This window comes from Aquarana catesbeiana, linkage group LG01 (assembly GCF_042186555.1).
Source record: "Aquarana catesbeiana isolate 2022-GZ linkage group LG01, ASM4218655v1, whole genome shotgun sequence".
Taxonomy (NCBI): Eukaryota; Metazoa; Chordata; class Amphibia; order Anura; family Ranidae; genus Aquarana; species Aquarana catesbeiana.
In genome coordinates, this window is record NC_133324.1 from 991,044,969 (window position 1) to 991,066,211 (window position 21,243).

Below are 21,243 nucleotides of genomic sequence, written 5' to 3' on the forward strand. Positions count from 1 at the left end.
CCAAACATTCCTTTCTTCATCCTTTCCTTCATTCTCCTTCCCAAACATTCCTTTCTTCATCCTTTTCTTCATCCTCCTTCCTAAACATTCCCTTCTTCATCCTTTCCTTCACCCTCCTTCCCAAACATTCCCTTCTTCATCCTTTCCTTCATTCTCCTTCCCAAACATTCCCTTCTTCATCCTTTCCTTCATTCTCCTTCCCAAACATTCCCTTCTTCATCCTCCTTCCCAAACATTCCATTCTTCATCCTTTCCTTCATCCTCCTTCCCAAACATTCCTTTCTTCATTCTTTCCTTCATCCTCCTTCCCAAACATTCCTTTCTTCATCCTTTCCTTCATTCTCCTTCCCAAACATTCCTTTCTTCATCCTTTCCTTCACCCTCCTTCCCAAACATTCCCTTCTTCATCCTTTCCTTCATTCTCCTTCCCAAACATTCCTTTCTTCATCCTTTCCTTCATTCTCCTTCCCAAACATCCCCTTCTTCATCCTTTCCTTCATTCTCCTTCCCAAACATCCCCTTCTTCATCCTTTCCTTCATTCTCCTTCCCAAACATTCCTTTCTTCATCCTTTCCTTCATTCTCCTTCCCAAACTTCCCTTTCTTCGTCCTTTCCTTCATCCTCCTTCCCAAACATTTCTTTCTCCATCCTTTCCTTCATTCTCCTTCCCAAACTTCCCTTTCTTCGTCCTTTCCTTCATCCTCCTTCCCAAACATTTCCTTCTTCTTCCTTTCCTTCATCCTCCTTCCCAAACATTCCTTTCTTCATCCTTTCTTTCATCCTCCTTCCCAAACATTCCCTTCTTCATCCTTTCCTTCATCCTCCTTCCCAAACATTCCCTTCTTCATCCTTTCCTTCATCCTTGTCACGGACCTGGCCGGGACGGAGGCTGTTGGAGAGGACTGTATGCAGGCCTGTTGCCCACCGATTATGGGCCCTAGCATTTGGGGGAATGGTGCTCTCTGTGAGCTGTATGCCTGGGGACCCTGGGGTTGATGTTACTATGGATTCAGCTCCATGTCCCCCCAAAACACACAGACTCTGGAACCCTTTATATGCCATATTAGAATGATGACTGATTTATACCATTGGGACTCGTACTGTTAAATGCTAATGTCATCAACTCTGCTATAATGTGTTTAGTGTGGCTCTAAGAGTCTTTTCACCCATTGTTGTTTATGTTAATTGAGAGAGCTGATCACATTAGCCACCAGCCCTGGCTAATAGACGAATGGTCTAGGCTGAGGAGGGGGGAGATTGTTGTTTGTATTGTTAATTGTATTAATGTGTGAAGCCCGGTGCCCACAAGACTGTCATCTAGTCTGGGTACATTTTGTAGTAAATTAGGTCATGTTAATTAGGTTAGCTTTGAGTCATCCCTGACATAAAAAGGTCTGTGAGATCTCAAAATAAAGGCAGTTCTGATGTACTCCAAGACTGGTGTTGTCTAGTTCTTGGGGTTTCTATAGCCAGATCCATTGGACTCGTGTTCCAGAACTTAGGAAGCGGTATACAGACGGAAGCACTCAAGCGGAGTGTGGGGCGTTCCGTGACATTGGTGGCAAGCAGCGGGAAAGCTTCCTGAAGTCTGAAGTCTGGGACATCCAAACCTCCAACTGGATCCAAGATCAGCATAGCAGACTTCAGTCACCCCAGCGGAGATATGGACCTGGCATCAGAATTCCCGGGGCTGCTGCGGATCATCCTTTCAACATACACCAGGACTGTGTCTGAGGATGAATACCTGGAGCTCAGGCAGCTGATTCGGGTGGAGCTCTGGAATGCAGCCCTCCGTCTCGCTGGTATAAAACAGGGCAAGTGCTTTCAAACCCAAGAGCAACGGGCCAGTGACCAACGGGCATTGCGGATGGCATTCCTGGGAGAGCAGCCCCAGGAGCAATGGGTGACTGAGTTGGACAGGTTGGTCCAGCAGGAGATAGAGCTGGACAATCGTTATCGGGCTCTGCAATGGCACGCAGAGGAGGGATATTTAGGGGAGACAACAGAATGCTCTCCGGAGGGATATGACTTTGGCGGCCCTGGATTGCTGTGGGAGAACCTTACAGATCTTTTTATGTTTGGCGATGAGGGGAACCTGACCTTGAGGACATGAGAGACTATAGAGAGTCTATGCTCGGTCTTGCAGGGGTCTCAGAGCTCAAACCTGATCTGGACCATTTGCTAAGGAAGGAACAGCATCTGGAAAGGGCATACAGGAAACTGCTAGAACAAGTTCAGCAGCATGCCAGAGAATCGGCAGTGGAAAATCCGGAGATTGCCGTCCCCAAACCTGAAGTGCTGACAACAGGGCAGAGCTCTGCTAACCTCTGTCCAGAAATGATAGCATCTTCTGAGTTCCACGGACAGGAGATGGTGAACCTCTATCCACAGACACCAGTTATAGAGGTAGAGGATTTAATAGACTTTTCTGCTGAGGAAGAACAACCTGATGAGCCTCCAGCAGAAGAGCTGCTATCAGGGCCAAAGTTCACTGTGTTCTGCCCAGCACCAACAGTGGCTTCAGCCTTCCTGAGAGAAGAGGTAGTCAGCCTTTCTCCCACAACACTGACAGGGACATGTGATTTTCTGCCAGCAGCATCTATGGAGTTAAAACAAACTTTTCCAGCTGAAGATCTGGTAACTGAACAGAGGGTACAAGACCTCTGTCCCACACTTTTACCAATTCCAGAGACTGGGGATTTAATAGACGTTTCTGTAGAGGAGGAACCACCTGGCAAACCCCCAGCAGAAGTGCTGGCAACCGGACAGAGGGTCCAAGACCTCTGCCCCACACCTGCAGCAATTGTGGAGGTCCAAGGAGAGAATGCAGTCATCACCTCACAACTGCAGCTTGATCTGGTGTCGGTTGATGGGGCTTCAGTCCCCACCTGTATACCCCAGGGATGCTGGGCAGTCGGCCCAGATCCCCAACAGCAGGATGGAGTGAGCCCAGTCCCCCTGTCTTCTCTCCAGCGGCAGAAAGGATTCCAGGGAGAAGAGCCAGTCCGGGCCTCTCCCCAGCGGCAGATATGTTCTCTGAGAGAGGCAGAGGATGGCTGGGTGAGTAATGCACTGTTTGGGATAATTTGTTTGGGGTACTGTGTGGGTACAGGCAGTAGAGGACTGGAGCTGTTTACTAACTTCGGAGTCAACCCGTCTGGGGTCTCCTCCTGTGTTAGTCTCCTGCCGAAAGGGGAGAAATGTCACGGACCTGGCCGGGACGGAGGCTGTTGGAGAGGACTGTATGCAGGCCTGTTGCCCACCGATTATGGGCCCTAGCATTTGGGGGAATGGTGCTCTCTGTGAGCTGTATGCCTGGGGACCCTGGGGTTGATGTTACTATGGATTCAGCTCCATGTCCCCCCAAAACACACAGACTCTGGAACAATTTATATGCCATATTAGAATGATGACTGATTTATACCATTGGGACTCGTACTGTTAAATGCTAATGTCATCAACTCTGCTATAATGTGTTTAGTGTGGCTCTAAGAGTCTTTTCACCCATTGTTGTTTATGTTAATTGAGAGAGCTGATCACATTAGCCACCAGCCCTGGCTAATAGACGAATGGTCTAGGCTGAGGAGGGGGGAGATTGTTGTTTGTATTGTTAATTGTATTAATGTGTGAAGCTCGGTGCCCACAAGACTGTCATCTGGTCTGGGTACATTTTGTAGTAAATTAGGTCATGTTAATTAGGTTAGCTTTGAGTCATCCCTGACATAAAAAGGTCTGTGAGATCTCAAAATAAAGGCAGTTCTGATGTACTCCAAGACTGGTGTTGTCTAGTTCTTGGGGTTTCTATAGCCAGATCCATTGGACTCGTGTTCCAGAACTTAGGAAGCGGTATACAGACGGAAGCACTCAAGCGGAGTGTGGGGCGTTCCGTGACAATCCTCCTTCCCAAACATTCCCTTCTTCATCCTTTCCTTCATTCTCCTTCCCAAATATTTCCTTCTTCATCCTTTCCTTCATCTTTCCTAAACATTCCCTTCTTCATCCTTTCCTTCATCCTCCTTCCCAAACATGCCCTTCTTCATCCGTTCCTTCATTTTACTTCCCAAACATTCCCTTCTTCATTCTTTCCTTCATCCTTCCCAAACATCCCCTTCTTCATCCTTTCCTTCACCCTCCTTCCCAAACATTCCCTTCTTCATCCTTTCTTTCATCCTCCTTCCCAAACATTTCCTTCTTCCTTTCCTTCATCCTCCTTCCCAAACATCCCCTTCTTCATCCTTTCCTTCACCCTCCTTCCCAAACATTCCCTTCTTCATCCTTTCCTTCACCCTCCTTCCCAAACATTCCCATCTTCATCCTTTCCTTCATTCTCCTTCCCAAACATCCCCTTCTTCATCCTTTCTTTCATCCTCCTTCTCAAACATTCCCTTCTTCATCCTTTCCTTCACCCTCCTTCCCAAACATTCCCATCTTCATCCTTTCCTTCATTCTCCTTCCCAAACATCCCCTTCTTCATCCTTTCTTTCATCCTCCTTCTCAAACATTCCCTTCTTCATCCTTTCCTTCATCTTTCCCAAACATTCCATTTTTCATCCTTTCCTTCATCCTCCTTCCCAAAGATTCCTTTCTTCATCGTTTTCTTCAACCTTCCCAAACATTCCCTTCTTCTTCCTTTCCTTCATCCTCCTTCCCAAACATTCCCTTCTTCTTCCTTTCCTTCATCCTCCTTCCCAAACATTCCCTTCTTCTTCCTTTCCTTCATCCTCCTTCCCAAACATTCCCTTCTTCATCCTTTCCTTCATCCTCCTTCCCAAACATTCCCTTCTTCTTCCTTTCCTTCATCCTCCTTCCCAAACATTCCCTTCTTCATCCTTTCCTTCATCCTCCTTCCCAAACATTCCTTTCTTCATCCTTTCCTTCATCCTCCTTCCCAAACATTCCCTTCTTCATCCCTTCCTTCATCCCTCCTCCATAACATCCCATTGTCAAACCTTTCTTTCCTTCCTTCTTTTCTCCATTTATCTCCCCCACCAACAGTACTGCATCATCCTCTTCCTCTCCTCTCCATCCCCTTATTACCCCTTCACCCCTCCTCCCCCGCTGTGTCCCTGTGGTGAGGTCATGGTTCGGAGGTCCTCTGGGATACTTGGACTTAATTAGATGTTATTTATAAGGTGTGAAGAAACTGATCTTCTCGGTCACAGCAAATTAAAAATCAGCAGAAGCCGCATCTGACTGGTCATTAAACACCTTATATATCGAGTTCAACCCCCGCTATAAATAACCCAACAGATGGTGGAAAATGACCATCATCGGGCAATTACTCAGACTCCGCCCCTTCCCAAATATTACTATGACTTATATGTACCACTTCAAACTGTGACCGATCCCTACCTGTACAAACCCAACCCCCTTCCCCAATATTACTGTGACGGATCCCTCCCACTACAAACCCAACCCCCTTCCCCAATATTACTGTGACTGATCCCTCCCACTACAAACCCAACCCCCTTCCTCAATATTACTGTGACTGATCCCTCCCACTACAAACCCAACCCCCTTCCCCAATATTACTGTGACTGATCCCTCCCACTACAAACCCAACCCCCTTCCCCAATATTACTGTGACTGATCCCTCCCACTACAAACCCAACCCCCTTCCCCAATATTACTGTGACTGATCCCTCCCACTACAAACCCAACCCCCTTCCCCAATATTACTGTGACTGATCCCTCCCACTACAAACCCAACCCCCTTCCTCAATATTACTGTGACTGATCCCTCCCACTACAAACCCAACCCCCTTCCCCAATATTACTGTGACTGATCCCTCCCACTACAAACCCAACCCCCTTCCCCAATATTACTGTGACTGATCCCTCCCACTACAAACCCAACCCCCTTCCCCAATATTACTGTGACTGATCCCTCCCACTACAAACCCAACCCCCTTCCCCAATATTACTGTGACTGATCCCTCCCACTACAAACCCAACCCCCTTCCCCAATATTACTGTGACTGATCCCTCCCACTACAAACCCAACCCCCTTCCCCAATATTACTGTGACCGATCCCTACCACTACAAACCCAACCCCCTTCCCCAATATTACTGTGACTGATCCCTCCCACTACAAACCCAACCCCCTTCCCCAATATTACTGTGACCGATCCCTACCACTACAAACCCAACCCCCTTCCCCAATATTACTGTGACTGATCCCTCCCACTACAAACCCAACCCCCTTCCCCAATATTACTGTGACTGATCCCTCCCACTACAAACCCAACCCCCTTCCCCAATATTACTGTGACTGATCCCTCCCACTACAAACCCAACCCCCTTCCCCAATATTACTGTGACTGATCCCTCCCACTACAAACCCAACCCCCTTCCCCAATATTACTGTGACTGATCCCTCCCACTACAAACCCAACCCCCTTCCTCAATATTACTGTGACCGATCCCTACCACTACAAACCCAACCCCCTTCCCCAATATTACTGTGACCGATCCCTACCTGTACAAACCCAACCCCCTTCCCCAATATTACTGTGACTGATCCCTCCCACTACAAACCCAACCCCCTTCCTCAATATTACTGTGACCGATCCCTACCTGTACAAACCCAACCCCCTTCCCCAATATTACTGTGACCGATCCCTACCACTACAAACCCAACCCCCTTCCTCAATATTACTGTGACCGATCCCTACCTGTACAAACCCAACCCCCTTCCTCAATATTACTGTGACCGATCCCTCCCACTACAAACACAACCCCCTTCCTCAATATTACTGTGACCGATCCCTCCCACTACAAACCCAACCCCCTTCCTCAATATTACCTTGACCGATCCCTACCACTGCAAACCCAACCCCCTTCCTCAATATTACTGTGACCGATCCCTACCTGTACAAACCCAACCCCCTTCCTCAATATTACTGTGACCGATCCCTACCTGTACAAACCCAACCCCCTTCCTCAATATTACTGTGACCGATCCCTACCTGTACAAACCCAACCCCCTTCCTCAATATTACTGTGACCGATCCCTCCCACTACAAACCCAACCCCCTTCCCCAATATTACTGTGACCGATCCCTCCCACTACAAACCCAACCCCCTTCCCCAATATTACTGTGACCGATCCCTCCCACTACAAACCCAACCCCCTTATCCAATATTACTGTGACTGATCCCTACCACTACAAACCCAACCCCCTTCCCCAATATTACTGTGACCGATCCCTCCCACTACAAACCCAACCCCCTTCCCCAATATTACTGTGACTGATCCCTACCACTACAAACCCAACCCCCTTCCCCAATATTACTGTGACCGATCCCTACCTGTACAAACCCAACCCCCTTCCCCAATATTACTGTGACTGATCCCTCCCACTACAAACCCAACCCCCTTCCCCAATATTAGTGTGACCGATCCCTCCCACTACAAACCCAACCCCCTTCCCCAATATTACTGTGACTGATCCCTCCCACTACAAACCCAACCCCCTTCCTCAATATTACTGTGACCGATCCCTACCTGTACAAACCCAACCCCCTTCCCCAATATTAGTGTGACCGATCCCTCCCACTACAAACCCAACCCCCTTCCTCAATATTACTGTGACCGATCCCTACCTGTACAAACCCAACCCCCTTCCCCAATATTAGTGTGACCGATCCCTACCACTACAAACCCAACCCCCTTCCCCAATATTAGTGTGACTGATCCCTCCCACTACAAACCCAACCCCCTTCCCCAATATTAGTGTGACCGATCCCTCCCACTACAAACCCAACCCCCTTCCCCAATATTACTGTGACTGATCCCTCCCACTACAAACCCAACCCCCTTCCCCAATATTAGTGTGACCGATCCCTCCCACTACAAACCCAACCCCCTTCCCCAATATTACTGTGACTGATCCCTCCCACTACAAACCCAACCCCCTTCCCCAATATTAGTGTGACCGATCCCTCCCACTACAAACCCAACCCCCTTCCCCAATATTACTGTGACCGATCCCTACCACTACAAATATAACCCCTTACCCAGCCGGGTTTCTGTATCTAAGGGTTGTGACCCCAATCGGGTGACGGGTGTGTCTGTGACGGGCGTGTCTGTGATGGGTGTGTCTGTGATGGGCGTGTCTGTGATGGGCGTGTCTGTGATGGGTGTGTCTGTGATGGACGTGTCTGTGATAGGCGTGTCTGTGATGGGTGTGTCTGAGATGGGTGTGTCTGTGATGGGTGTGTCTGTGATGGGTGTGTCTGGGATGAGTGTGTCTGTGATGGGTGTGTCTGTGATGGGCGTGTCTGTGATAGGCGTGTCTGTGATGGATGTGTCTGAGGTGGGCGTGTCTGTGACGGGCGTGTCTGGGATGGGTGTGTCTGTGATGGGTGTGTCTGTGATGTGCGTTTCTGTGATGGGCGTGTCTGTGATGGGCATGCCCGTGACGGGCGTGTCTGTGACGGGCGTGTCTGTGACGGGTGTGCCTGTGACGGGCGTGCCTGTGACGGGCGTGCCTGTGACGGGCGTGTCTGTGACGGGCGTGTCTGTGATGGGCGTGTCTGTGACGGGTGTGCCTGTAACGGGTGTGCCTGTAACGGGTGTGTCTGTGATGGGTGTGTCTAGGACGGGTGTGTCTGGGACGGGCGTGCCTGTGACAGGTGTGTCTGTGATGTGCGTGTCTGTGATGGGTGTGTCTGTGACGGGTGTGTCTGTGACGGGCGTGTCTGTGACGGGCGTGCCTGTGACAGGTGTGTCTGTGATGTGCGTGTCTGTGATGGGTGTGTCTGTGATGGGCGTGTCTGTGATGGGCGTGTCTGTGATGGGTGTGTCTGTGATGGGCGTGTCTGTGATGGGTGTGTCTGTGATGGGCGTGTCTGTGATGGGTGTGTCTGTGATGTGTGTAGATGAAATGAGTGGCCAGTGACAGTGTTCAGGATCGTGTATTTCCGCCATCTTGGATGCAGCCAATAAACAATTTGATGAATGAATCACAAAGAGCGTTTGTTTCTACGGCTTGAAACTATTCAAAATATTTCCTAAAAGAACACCAGCAACCTTGGAGCAGAGAAAATGGGGTGTGGGGGGATAGGTGTTTGAGAAGGGTTAACAGATGGGAGGGGGACATTTCATGGAGAGGATGGGGTGTAAGGTGGGATGAGTGGTTGGGAAGTGTTAATAGATGGAAGGTGTACATTACATGGAGAGGACAGGGTGTGGGGGGGGGGTGAGTGGTTGGGAAGGGTTAATAGATTGGAGGAGAACATTACATTGAGAGGATGGGGTATTGGGGGATGAGTGGTTGGGAAGGGTTAACAAATGAGAGGGGGATATTACATTGAGAGGATGGGGTATTGGGGGAATGAGTGGTTGGGAAGGGTTAATAGATGGGAGCGGTACATTACATGGAGAGGACAGGGTGTCGGGGAGGTGAGTGGTTGGGAAGGTTAATAGAAGGGAGGAGGACGACACATGGAGAGGATGGGGCATCGGAGGGATGAGTGGTTGGGAAGGGTTAACAGATGAGAGGAGGACATTACATGGAGAGGATGGGGTGTTGGGGGGAAGAGTGGTTGGGAAGGTTTAATAGATGGGAGGAGGACATTACATGGAGAGGACAGGGTGTTGGGGGATGAGTGTTTCGGAAGGGTTGTTAGATGAAAGAAGGACATTACATGGAGAGGATGGTGTGTTGGGGGGATGAGTGGTTGGGAAGGGTTAATAGATGGGAGGAGGACATTACATGGAGAGGATGGGGTGTTGGGGGAAGAGTGGTTGGGAAGGGTTAACAGATGGGAGGAGGACATTACATGGAGAGGACAGGGTGTAAGGGGGGGTAAGTGGTTGGGAAGGGTTAAAAGATGGGAGGAGGACATTACATGGAGAGGACAGGGCATTGGGGGGGGTGAGTGTTTCGGAAGGGTTATTAGATGAGAGGAGGACATTACATGGAAAGGATGGAGTGTTGGGGGGAAGAGTGGTTGGGAAGGGTTAATAGATGGGAGGAGGACATTACATGGAGAGGATGGGGAGTTGGGGGGATGGGTGTTTGGGAAGGGTTAATAGATGAGAGGGGGACATTACATGGAGAGGACGGGGAGTTGGGTTATGGGTGTTTGGGAAGGGTTAATAGATGGGAGGAGGACATTACATGGAGAGGATGGGGAGTTGGGGGGATGGGTGTTTGGGAAGGGTTAATAGATGAGAGGGGGACATTACATGGAGAGGACGGGGAGTTGGGTTATGGGTGTTTGGGAAGGGTTAATAGATGGGAGGAGGACATTACATGGAGAGGATGGGGAGTTGGGGGGATGGGTGTTTGGGAAGGGTTAATAGATGAGAGGGGGACATTACATGGAGAGGACGGGGAGTTGGGTTATGGGTGTTTGGGAAGGGTTAATAGATGGGAGGGGGACATTTCATGGAGAGGATAGATTGTTGGGGTGGTTAATAGATGGAAGGAGGACATTACATGGAGAGGACAGGGTGTTGGGGGATGAGTGTTTCGGAAGGGTTGTTAGATGAAAGAAGGACATTACATGGAGAGGATGGTGTGTTGGGGGGATGAGTGGTTGGGAAGGGTTAATAGATGGGAGGAGGACATTACATGGAGAGGATAGATTGTTGGGGTGGTTAATAGATGGAAGGAGGACATTACATGGAAAGGATGGGGTGTTGGGGTAGTTGAGAAGCATTAATAGATGGGAAGAGGACATTACATGGAGGGGATGGGGTATTGGGGGATGGGTAGTTGAGAAGCGTTAATAGATGGGAAGAGGACATTACATGGAGAGGATGGGTAGTTTTGCAGGGGATGAGTGATTGGGAAGGGTTGATAGATGGGAGAAGGACATTGTAGAAACGAGAGGACCATATGTTAGAGGGATGAATGGTTGGAAAGGGTCAATGGATAGGAAGACATTGCATGGAGAGGATGGGGTGTTGGGGGGAATTGTTGGTTGGGAATGGTTAAAAGATGGGAGGGGGCATTACATGAAAAAGACAGTGTGTCAGGGGTATGAATGGTTGGGAAGGGTTGATAGATGGGAGGAGGACATTAAAAGGAGAGGATGGGGTGTTGGGGGTTATATGGTTGGGAAGGGGACATTACATGGAGAGGAAAGTGTGTTGGGGGTATGGATTGTTGGGAACGGTCAAGGAATGGGTGGAGGACATTACATGGAGCGTTAGGAGTGTTGGGGTGGTTAATAGACTGGAGGGGGACATTACATGGAGATGTCAGGGTGTTATAGGGGATGGGTGTTTGGGAGAAGTTAATAGATAAAAGTGGGACATTACATGGAGAGGACAGGGTGTTGGGGATATAGATGGTTGGGAAGGTCAATGGATGGGAAGCGGACATTTCATGGAGAGGAAGTGGTTTTAGGAGGGATGGGTGGTTGATAAGGGTAAATACATAAAAAGAGGACAATACATGGAGAGGATGGGGTGTTGAGGGCCAGGGGGATGAGTGGTTGATAGATAGGAGGAGGACATTACATGGAGAGGATTGGTTATTGGGGGGATGTAAGGTTGAGGAAGGTTAATGGATGAGAGGAAGACATTACATAGAGAGGACAGGGTGTTGGAAGGATGGATTGTTGGGAAGGGTCAAGGGATGGGAAGAGGACATTACATGGAGAGGATGGGGTGTTGGGGGTGTGGAGTGGTTGAGATGGGTCAATGGATAGGAGGAGGACATTACATGGAAAGGACAGGGGGTTGAGTGCCGGGGGGGGGGGGGGGGGGGTGAGTGGTTGAAAAGGGTTGATAGATAGGAGGAGGACTTTACATTGAGAGGATTGGGTATTGGGGGGATGTATGGTTGAGGAAGGTTAATGGACAGAAGGAAGACATTACATGGAGAGGACAGGGTGTTGGGGGGCTGGCTGGTTGAGAAGGGTTTTTCAACGGAGTGTTTTGGGAAATGTTGGTTGGAATTGGTTAATAGAGGAGAGGGGGACATTACATGAAGGGGATGGGGTGTTGGGGGAATGAGTGGTTGGGAAGGGTTAATGGATAGGAGGGGGACAATACACGGAGAGGACACATTTTGGGGGTGATGGGTGGTTGGGAAAGGTTAATGGATGGGGGGACATTACATGGAGAGGACAGGATAGTTGGGAAGGGTTAATACATAGGCGGGCAGTGGGTGGAGGGAGTGGAGTGGGCAGGGTTGAGTCTCTCTGGAGTGGGTGCAGCGATGTTGGTGGGTCAGTCTCTCAGGAGGACAGGCAGGGATAAGGGAGTGCTGGTCCAGGATGAGGTATGACAGTGCTGGTCCAGAATGAGGGATGACAGGCGTCAGGTACAGAAGGGATCACATCCTCTGTCATTTCTTCTCACGTTCCGGGTTGGCTCTCTCCTGTCTCAACTCTCTGTCTCTGCTGTCTCCCTTCTTATGCTGAACCCATAGGATAAGGCTACCTATCCTTGCATACCCTGTGGTCAGCTTTCCTCTTCCTATTGGTTGGGTTTAGCTGCAGATAGAGCAATGCTGTGTTCCTGGATTTCGGCACATGTGGGGTGTGATGTCAGAAGAGCTGACAATCTATCGATAAGATGTGATTTAGAAGAGACTTGTCTGTAGGTCGGCTCTGCCTGGTACCCAGTCCATACAGGCGATCAGGAAGAAGATCCAAAACCTTCAGAAGTTGGTGGACGATGCTGAGGATCGAGCTGATGCGAAGAAGAGGGAGCTGGATATAGAGAGAGAAAAGCGGGAGAGGGTAAGATAGGGACCAATCAATCTCTGTCCCTGGTATGGACTGTGCTGCCGTGCTGAATGTGGGATGGACTGTGCTGGGGTGTTTAGCCTCTGTCCCTGGGATCCATGCTGGGGTCCTCAACCACATTTCTTGGGATGGACTGTGCTGGGGTCCTCAACCTCTGTCCCTGGGATGGACTGTGCTTGATCAGTATATAGGATGTGTGTATATAGGATGTGTGTATATAAGATGTGTGTATATAAGATGTGTGTATATAGGATGTGTGTATATAGGATGTGTGTATATAAGATGTGTGTATATAGGATGTGTGTATATAAGATGTGTGTATATAAGATGTGTGTATATAGGATGTGTGTATATAAGATGTGTGTATATAAGATGTGTGTATATAAGATGTGTGTATATAGGATGTGTGTATATAAGATGTGTGTATATAAGATGTGTGTATATAAGATGTGTGTATATAAGATGTGTGTATATAGGATGTGTGTATATAGGATGTGTGTATATAAGATGTGTGTATATAGGATGTGTGTATATAGGATGTGTGTATATAGGATGTGTGTATATAAGATGTGTGTATATAAGATGTGTGTATATAGGATGTGTGTATATAAGATGTGTGTATATAAGATGTGTGTATATAAGATGTGTGTATATAGGATGTGTGTATATAAGATGTGTGTATATAAGATGTGTGTATATAAGATGTGTGTATATAGGATGTGTGTATATAGGATGTGTGTATATAAGATGTGTGTATATAGGATGTGTGTATATAGGATGTGTGTATATAAGATGTGTGTATATAGGATGTGTGTATATAAGATGTGTGTATATAAGATGTGTGTATATAAGATGTGTGTATATAAGATGTGTGTATATAGGATGTGTGTATATAGGATGTGTGTATATAAGATGTGTGTATATAAGATGTGTGTATATAAGATGTGTGTATATAAGATGTGTGTATATAAGATGTGTGTATATAAGATGTGTGTATATAGGATGTGTGTATATAGGATGTGTGTATATAAGATGTGTGTATATAGGATGTGTGTATATAGGATGTGTGTATATAAGATGTGTGTATATAGGATGTGTGTATATAAGATGTGTGTATATAAGATGTGTGTATATAGGATGTGTGTATATAAGATGTGTGTATATAAGATGTGTGTATATAAGATGTGTGTATATAAGATGTGTGTATATAAGATGTGTGTATATAGGATGTGTGTATATAGGATGTGTGTATATAAGATGTGTGTATATAGGATGTGTGTATATAGGATGTGTGTATATAAGATGTGTGTATATAGGATGTGTGTATATAAGATGTGTGTATATAAGATGTGTGTATATAAGATGTGTGTATATAGGATGTGTGTATATAGGATGTGTGTATATAAGATGTGTGTATATAAGATGTGTGTATATAAGATGTGTTTATATAGGATGTGTGTATATGGAATGAGCAACTAACACTTACAAGTGAGAAGTCAGCAGTAGCCTCAATAAGGGTTTCCTCCAATGACCCGTCCGGTCATATTCATGTCATAGGAAGACGATCAGATAGTTACATTATATATCTCTGTATGTTGTGTGATTATGTGTCAGTATTACATTATATATCTCTGTATGTTGTGTGATTATATGTCATATTACATTATATATCTCTGTATGTTGTGTGATTATATGTCATATTACATTATATATCTCTGTATGTTGTGTGATTATATGTCATATTACATTATATATCTCTGTATGTTGTGTGATTATATGTCATATTACATTATATATCTCTGTATGTTGTGTGATTATATGTCATATTACATTATATATCTCTGTATGTTGTGTGATTATGTGTCAGTATTACATTATATATCTCTGTATGTTGTGTGATTATATGTTATATTACATTATATATCCTGTATGTTGTGTGATTATATGTTATATTACATTATATATCTCTGTATGTTGTGTGATTATATGTCATATTACATTATATATCCCTGTATGTTGTGTGATTATATGTCATATTACATTATATATCTCTGTATGTTGTGTGATTATATGTCATATTACATTATATATCTCTGTATGTTGTGTGATTATATGTCATATTACATTATATATCTCTGTATGTTGTGTGATTATATGTCATATTACATTATATATCTCTGTATGTTGTGATCATTCAGGTGATTATCTAATAGTTTCTTGAAGCTATCAATGCTCCCCGCTGAGACCACCGCCTGTGGAAGGGAATTCCACATCCTTGCCGCTCTTACAGTAAAGAACCCTCTACGTAGTTTAAGGTTAAACCTCTTTTCTTCTAATTGTAATGAGTGGCCACGAGTCTTATTAAACTCTCTTCTGCGAAAAAGTTTTATCCCTATTGTGGGGTCACCAGTCCGGTATTTATATATTGTGGGGTCACCAGTCCGGTATTTATATATTGTGGGGTCACCAGTCCAGTATTTATATATTGTGGGGTCACCAGTCCGGTATTTGTATATTGTGGGGTCACCAGTCCGGTATTTATATATTGTGGGGTCACCAGTCCGGTATTTGTATATTATGGGGTCACCAGTCCGGTATTTATATATTGTGGGGTCACCAGTCCGGTATTTGTATATTGTGGGGTCACCAGTCCAGTATTTATATATTGTGGGGTCACCAGTCCGGTATTTATATATTGTGGGGTCACCAGTCCGGTATTTATATATTGTGGGGTCACCAGTCCGGTATTTATATATTGTGGGGTCACCAGTCCGGTATTTATACATTGAAATCATATCCCCTCTCAAGCGTCTCTTCTCCAGAGAGAATAAGTTCAGAGCTCACAACCTTTCCTCATAACTAAGATCCTCCAGACCCTTTATTAGCTTTGTTGCCCTTCTTTGTAGTCGCTCCATTTCCAGTACATCCTTCCTGAGGACTGGTGCCCAGAACTGGACAGCATACTCCAGGTGCGGCCGGACCAGAGTCTTGTAGAGCGGGAGAATTATCGTTTTATCTCTGGAGTTGATCCCTTTTTAATGCCAATATTCTGTTTGCTTTATTAGCAGCAGCTTGGCATTGCATGTCATTGCTGAGCCTATCATCAACTAGGACCCCCAGGTCCTTTTCCATCCTAGATCCCCCCAGAGGTTCTCCCCCCAGTCTATAGATTGACTTCAGATTTTTACCACCCAAATGCATTATTTTACATTTTTCTACATTGAACCTCATTTGCCATGTAGTCGCCCCTCCCCCATTAATTTGTTCAGGTCTTTTTGCAAGGTTTCCACATCCTGCGGAGAAGTTATTGCCCTGCTTAGCTTAGTATTGTCTGCAAATACAGAGATTGAACTGTTTATCCCATCCTCCAGATCGTTTATGAACAAATTAAATAGGATTGGTCCCAGCAGAGAACCCTGGGGAACCCCACTACCCACCCCCGACCATTCTGAGTACTCCCCGTTTATCACCACCCTCTGAACACGCCCTTGTAGCCAGTTTTCAATCCATGTACTCACCCTATGGTCCATGCCAACGCACCTTATTTTGTACAGTAAACGTTTATGGGGAACTGTGTCAAATGCTTTTGTAAAATCCAGATACACCACGTCTACGGGCCTTCCTTTATCTAGATGGCAACTCACCTCCTCATAGAAGGTTAATAGATTGGTTTGGCAAGAACGATTCTTCATGAATCCATGCTGATTACTGCTAATGATATCATTCTTATTACTAAAATCTTGTATATAGTCCCTTATCATCCCCTCCAAGAGTTTACATACTATTGATGTTAGGCTAACTGGTCTGTAATTCCCAGGGATGTTTTTTGGGCCCTTTTTAAATATTGGTGCTACATTGGCTTTTCTCCAATCAGCTGGTACCATTCCAGTCAGTAGACTGTCTGTAAAAATTAGGAACAATGGACTGAGTTCCCTAAGTACCCTCCGATGCAAGCCATCTGGTCCCGGTGATTTATTAATGTTAAGTTTCTCAAGTCTAATTTTAATTCCGTCCTCTGTTAACCATGGAGGCGCTTCCTGTGTTGTGTCATGAGGATAAACACTGCAGTTTTGGTTACTGAAGCCCCCCGATTCACTCGTGAAGACTGAGGAGAAGATTAAATTCAATACCTTCGCCATCTCCCCATCCTTTGTAACCAGATGTCCTTCCTCATTCTTTATGGGGCCAATATGGTCTGTCCTCCCTTTTTTACTGTTTACATACTTAAAGAATTTCTTGGGATTTTTTTGCTCTCCTCCGCTATGTGTCTTTCATGTTCTATCTTAGCCGTCCTAATTGCACCCTTACATTTCTTGTTGCATTCTTTATAAAGTCTGAATGCTGATGATGATCCCTCAACCTTGTATATTTTGAAGGCCTTCTCCTATGTTCTATATGCATTTTTACATTGGAGTTAAGCCATCCAGGACTTTTGTTTGCTCTTTTAAATTTATTACCCAATGGGATACATTGGCTAATGCCCTTATTTAATATGCTCTTAAAGCAAACCTATCTCTCCTCCGTATTCTTTGTTCCTAATATTTTATCCCAATTTATGCCTTTTAGCAAGGTTTGTAGTTTAGGGAAGTTGGCTCTTTTGAAATTCAGTGTCTTTGTATTCCCTTCATGTTTCCTATTTGTGTGATTTATAGTGAAACTAATTGACCTGTGATCGCTGTTACCTAAATTGCCCTGTATTTCCACATCCGTGATCAGGTCTGTATGACCTATCCAGTCATATTCATGTCATAGGAAGATGGTCAGATGACCTGTCCAGTCATATTCATGGCATAGGAAGATGGTCAGATGACCCGTCCAGTCATATGTATGTCATAGGAAGGCGGTCAGATGACCTGTCCCCTCATATTCATGTCATATGAGCTGAGATGACCCGTCTGGTCATATTCATGTCATAGGAAGAGGGTCAGATGACCCATCCCGTCATATTCATGTCAAAGGAAGAGGGTCAGATGACCCGTCCTGTCATATTCATGTAATATGAGATGACCCATCCGGTCATATTCATGTAATATGAGATGACCCATCCGGTCATATTCATGTCATAGGAAGATGGTCAGATGACCTGTCCAGTTATATTCACATCATAGGAAGACGGTCAGATGACCCATCCGGTCATATTCATGTCATAGGAAGAGGGTCAGATGACCTGTCCAGTCATATTCATGTCATAGGAAGAGGGTCAGATGACCTGTCCTGTCATATTCATGTCATAGGAAGACGGTCAGATGACCCATCCAGTCATATTCATGTCATAGGAAGAGGGTCAGATGACCTGTCCTGTCATATTCATGGCATAGGAAGATGGTCAGATGACCCGTCCAGTCATATGTATGTCATAGGAAGGCGGTCAGATGACCTGTCCCCTCATATTCATGTCATATGAGCTGAGATGACCCGTCTGGTCATATTCATGTCATAGGAAGACGGTCAGATGACCCATCCAGTCATATTCATGTCATAGGAAGAGGGTCAGATGACCCGTCCCGTCATATTCATGTCAAAGGAAGAGGGTCAGATGACCCGTCCTGTCATATTCATGTAATATGAGATGACCCATCCGGTCATATTCATGTAATATGAGATGACCCATCCGGTCATATTCATGTCATAGGAAGAGGGTCAGATGACCTGTCCTGTCATATTCATGTCATAGGAAGACGGTCAGATGACCCATCCAGTCATATTCATGTCATAGGAAGAGGGTCAGATGACCTGTCCTGTCATATTCATGTCATAGGAAGACAGTCAGATGACCCATCCGGTCATATTCATGTCATAGGAAGATGGTCAGATGACCTGTCCAGTTATATTCACATCATAGGAAGACGGTCAGATGACCCATCCGGTCATATTCATGTCATAGGAAGACGGTCGGATGACCCATCCCGTCATATTCATGTGATAGGAAGACGGTCAGATGATCCATTTGGTCATATTTATGTTATAGGAAGACGGTCAGATGACCCATCCCGCCATATTCATGTCATAGGAAGAGGGTCAGCTGACTCATCCCGTCATATTCATGCCATAGGAGGTGAGATGACCCATACCATCATATTTGTCATAGGAAGATGGTGAGATTACCTGTCCCATCATATTCATGTCATAGGAAGATGGTCAGATGACCCTTCCTGTAATATTCATGTCATAGAAAGATGATGAGATGACCCGTCCCATCATATTCATGTCATAGGAAGATGGTGAGATGTCCCGTCCCACCATATTCATGTCATAGGAAGACGTTTTGGTGACCCGTCCCGTGATATTCACGTCATTGGAAGACGGTCAGATGACCCGTCCCATCATATTCATGAACCTTCTTCTTTTCTCCTCCATCTTTCAGGCGGAATCTGATGTGGCCTCTCTGAACAGACGTATCCAGCTGGTAGAGGAAGAGTTAGATCGCGCCCAGGAACGATTGGCAACAGGTCTGCAGAAACTGGAGGAAACTGAGAAGGCTGTGGATGAGAGTGAAAGGTATGTCTGGTGCCCATTCGCTAAATACACATCCCGGTGGTCATTACAGACTTGGGATCCAGTATCCACTCATACATGACATGAACATGACATCTGGTCCCCAGTCAAGACATGGTATCATACTTATCCTGAGCACAGGATCTTCTTCCCTAGAAGATGGGACTTTGTGCCCACCTGGGACGTGGGATCTAGTGCTCCCCTGGGACAAGGGATCTAGTACTCACCTGGTACAAGGGATCTAGTGACCACCTTTGACATGGGATCTAGTGCCCTCCTGGGACAAATGATCAAGTGTTCACCTGGGACACAGGATCTAGTGCTCACCTGGGACAAGGGACCTAGTGACCATCTTTGACATGGGATCTAGTGCCCTCCTGGGACATGGGATCTAGTGCTTCCCTGGGACAAGGGATCTAGTGCCCACCTGGGATCTAGTGCTCACCTGGGACAAGGGATATAGTTCCCACCTAGGACAAGACACTTAGTGCTCTCCTGAAACACGAGATCTAGTGTTCACCTGGGACACAGGATCTAGTGCTCATCTGGGACACAGGATCAAGTGCTCACCTGGGACACAGGATCTAGGGCTCACCTGGGACACAGGATCTGGTGCTCACCTTGGACACTGGATCTAGTGCTCACCTGGGACACTGAATCTAGTGCTCACCTGGGACACTGGATCTGGTGCTCACCTGGGACACTGGATCTAGTGCTCACCTGGGACACTGAATCTAGTGCTCACTTGGGACACTGGATCTAGTGCTCACCTGGGACACTGGATCTAGTGCTTACCAGGGAAATGGAATCTAATGCTTACCTGGGACACAGGGTCTAGTGCTCACCTGGGACAAGGGATCTAGTGCTCACCTGGGACAAGGGATCTAGTGCTCACCTGGAACAAGGGATCTAGTGCTCACCTGGGACAAGGGATCTAGTGCCAACCTGAGACACAGGATCTAATACCCACCAGAGAAAAGGGATCTAGTTTCCACCTGGGTTACAGAATCTAGTGCCCACCTGTGGCATTAGATCTATTGCCCACCTAGGACAAGACACTGAGTGCTCACCTGAGACACGGGATCTAGTGCTTACATGGGACAAGGGATCTAGTGTTCACCTGGGAAATGTAATCTAATGCTCACCTGGGACAAGAGACCTAGTGCTCAACTAGGATATGGGATCTAGTGGCCATCTGGGGCAAGGGACCTAGTACTCACCTGGGGCACGGGATCTAGTGCTCACCTGGGACATGGCATCTAGTGCCCACCTGGAACATGGGATCTAGTGCTCACCCGGGACACCAAATCTAGTGCTCACCTGGAATAATGGATCTAGTGCTCACCTGAGGCACAGGATCTAGTGCCCATCTGGGACACGGAATCTAGTGCCTACCTGGGACAAGCGACCTAGTGCTCACCTTGGACAAGGGACCTAGTGCTCACCTTGGACATGGGATTGAGTGTCCACCTTGGACATGGGGGCTAGTGCCCACCTGGGACATGGGATCTAGTGCTCACCTTGGATAAGGGACCTAGTGCTGACCTGGGACACTGCATCTAGTGCTCATTTGGACATGGGATCTAGTGCCTACTTGGGACAAGCGACCTAGTGCTCACCTTGGACAAGGGACCTAGTGTTCACCTTGGACATGGGATTGAGTGCCCACCTTGGACATGGGGGCTAGTGCCCACCTGGGACATGGGATCTAGTGCTCACCTTGGATAAGGGACCTAGTGCTCACCTGGTACACTGGATCTAGTGCTCACCTGGGACTTGGGATTCATTTAGAACACAGGATCTAGTGCTCACGAGGGACATGAGATCTAGTGCTCACATGGGATACCGAATCTAGTGCTCACCTGTACCAATGGATCTAGTGCTCACCTGGACCAATGGATCTAGAGCTCACCAGGGACATGGGATCTAGTCTCTACCTGGGATATGGGCTCTAGTGTCTACCTGGGACACTGGATCCAGCGCTCACCTGGGACACGGGATCTAGTGCTCACCTTGGACAAGTGACCTAGTGCTCA

At 46.6% G+C, this 21,243-nt stretch overlaps 1 protein-coding gene across 9 annotated transcripts in view; it reads left to right on the top strand.

The window, feature by feature from the left end:
* The window catches only part of TPM2 (tropomyosin 2), a 59,330-nt gene that overhangs the window by 8,920 nt on the left and 29,167 nt on the right, over positions 1-21,243 (top strand). For 4 of the 9 annotated variants that reach the window (XM_073612163.1, XM_073612165.1, XM_073612164.1 and 1 more), the window contains exons 1-3: positions 12,257-12,285; positions 12,568-12,706; positions 19,077-19,210. In XM_073612163.1, coding sequence (XP_073468264.1) covers positions 12,272-12,285; positions 12,568-12,706; positions 19,077-19,210 — 287 coding nt within the window. In that variant the 5' untranslated portion in view covers positions 12,257-12,271. The other 5 variants (XM_073612161.1, XM_073612162.1, XM_073612159.1 and 2 more) reach the window with 2 other exon arrangements.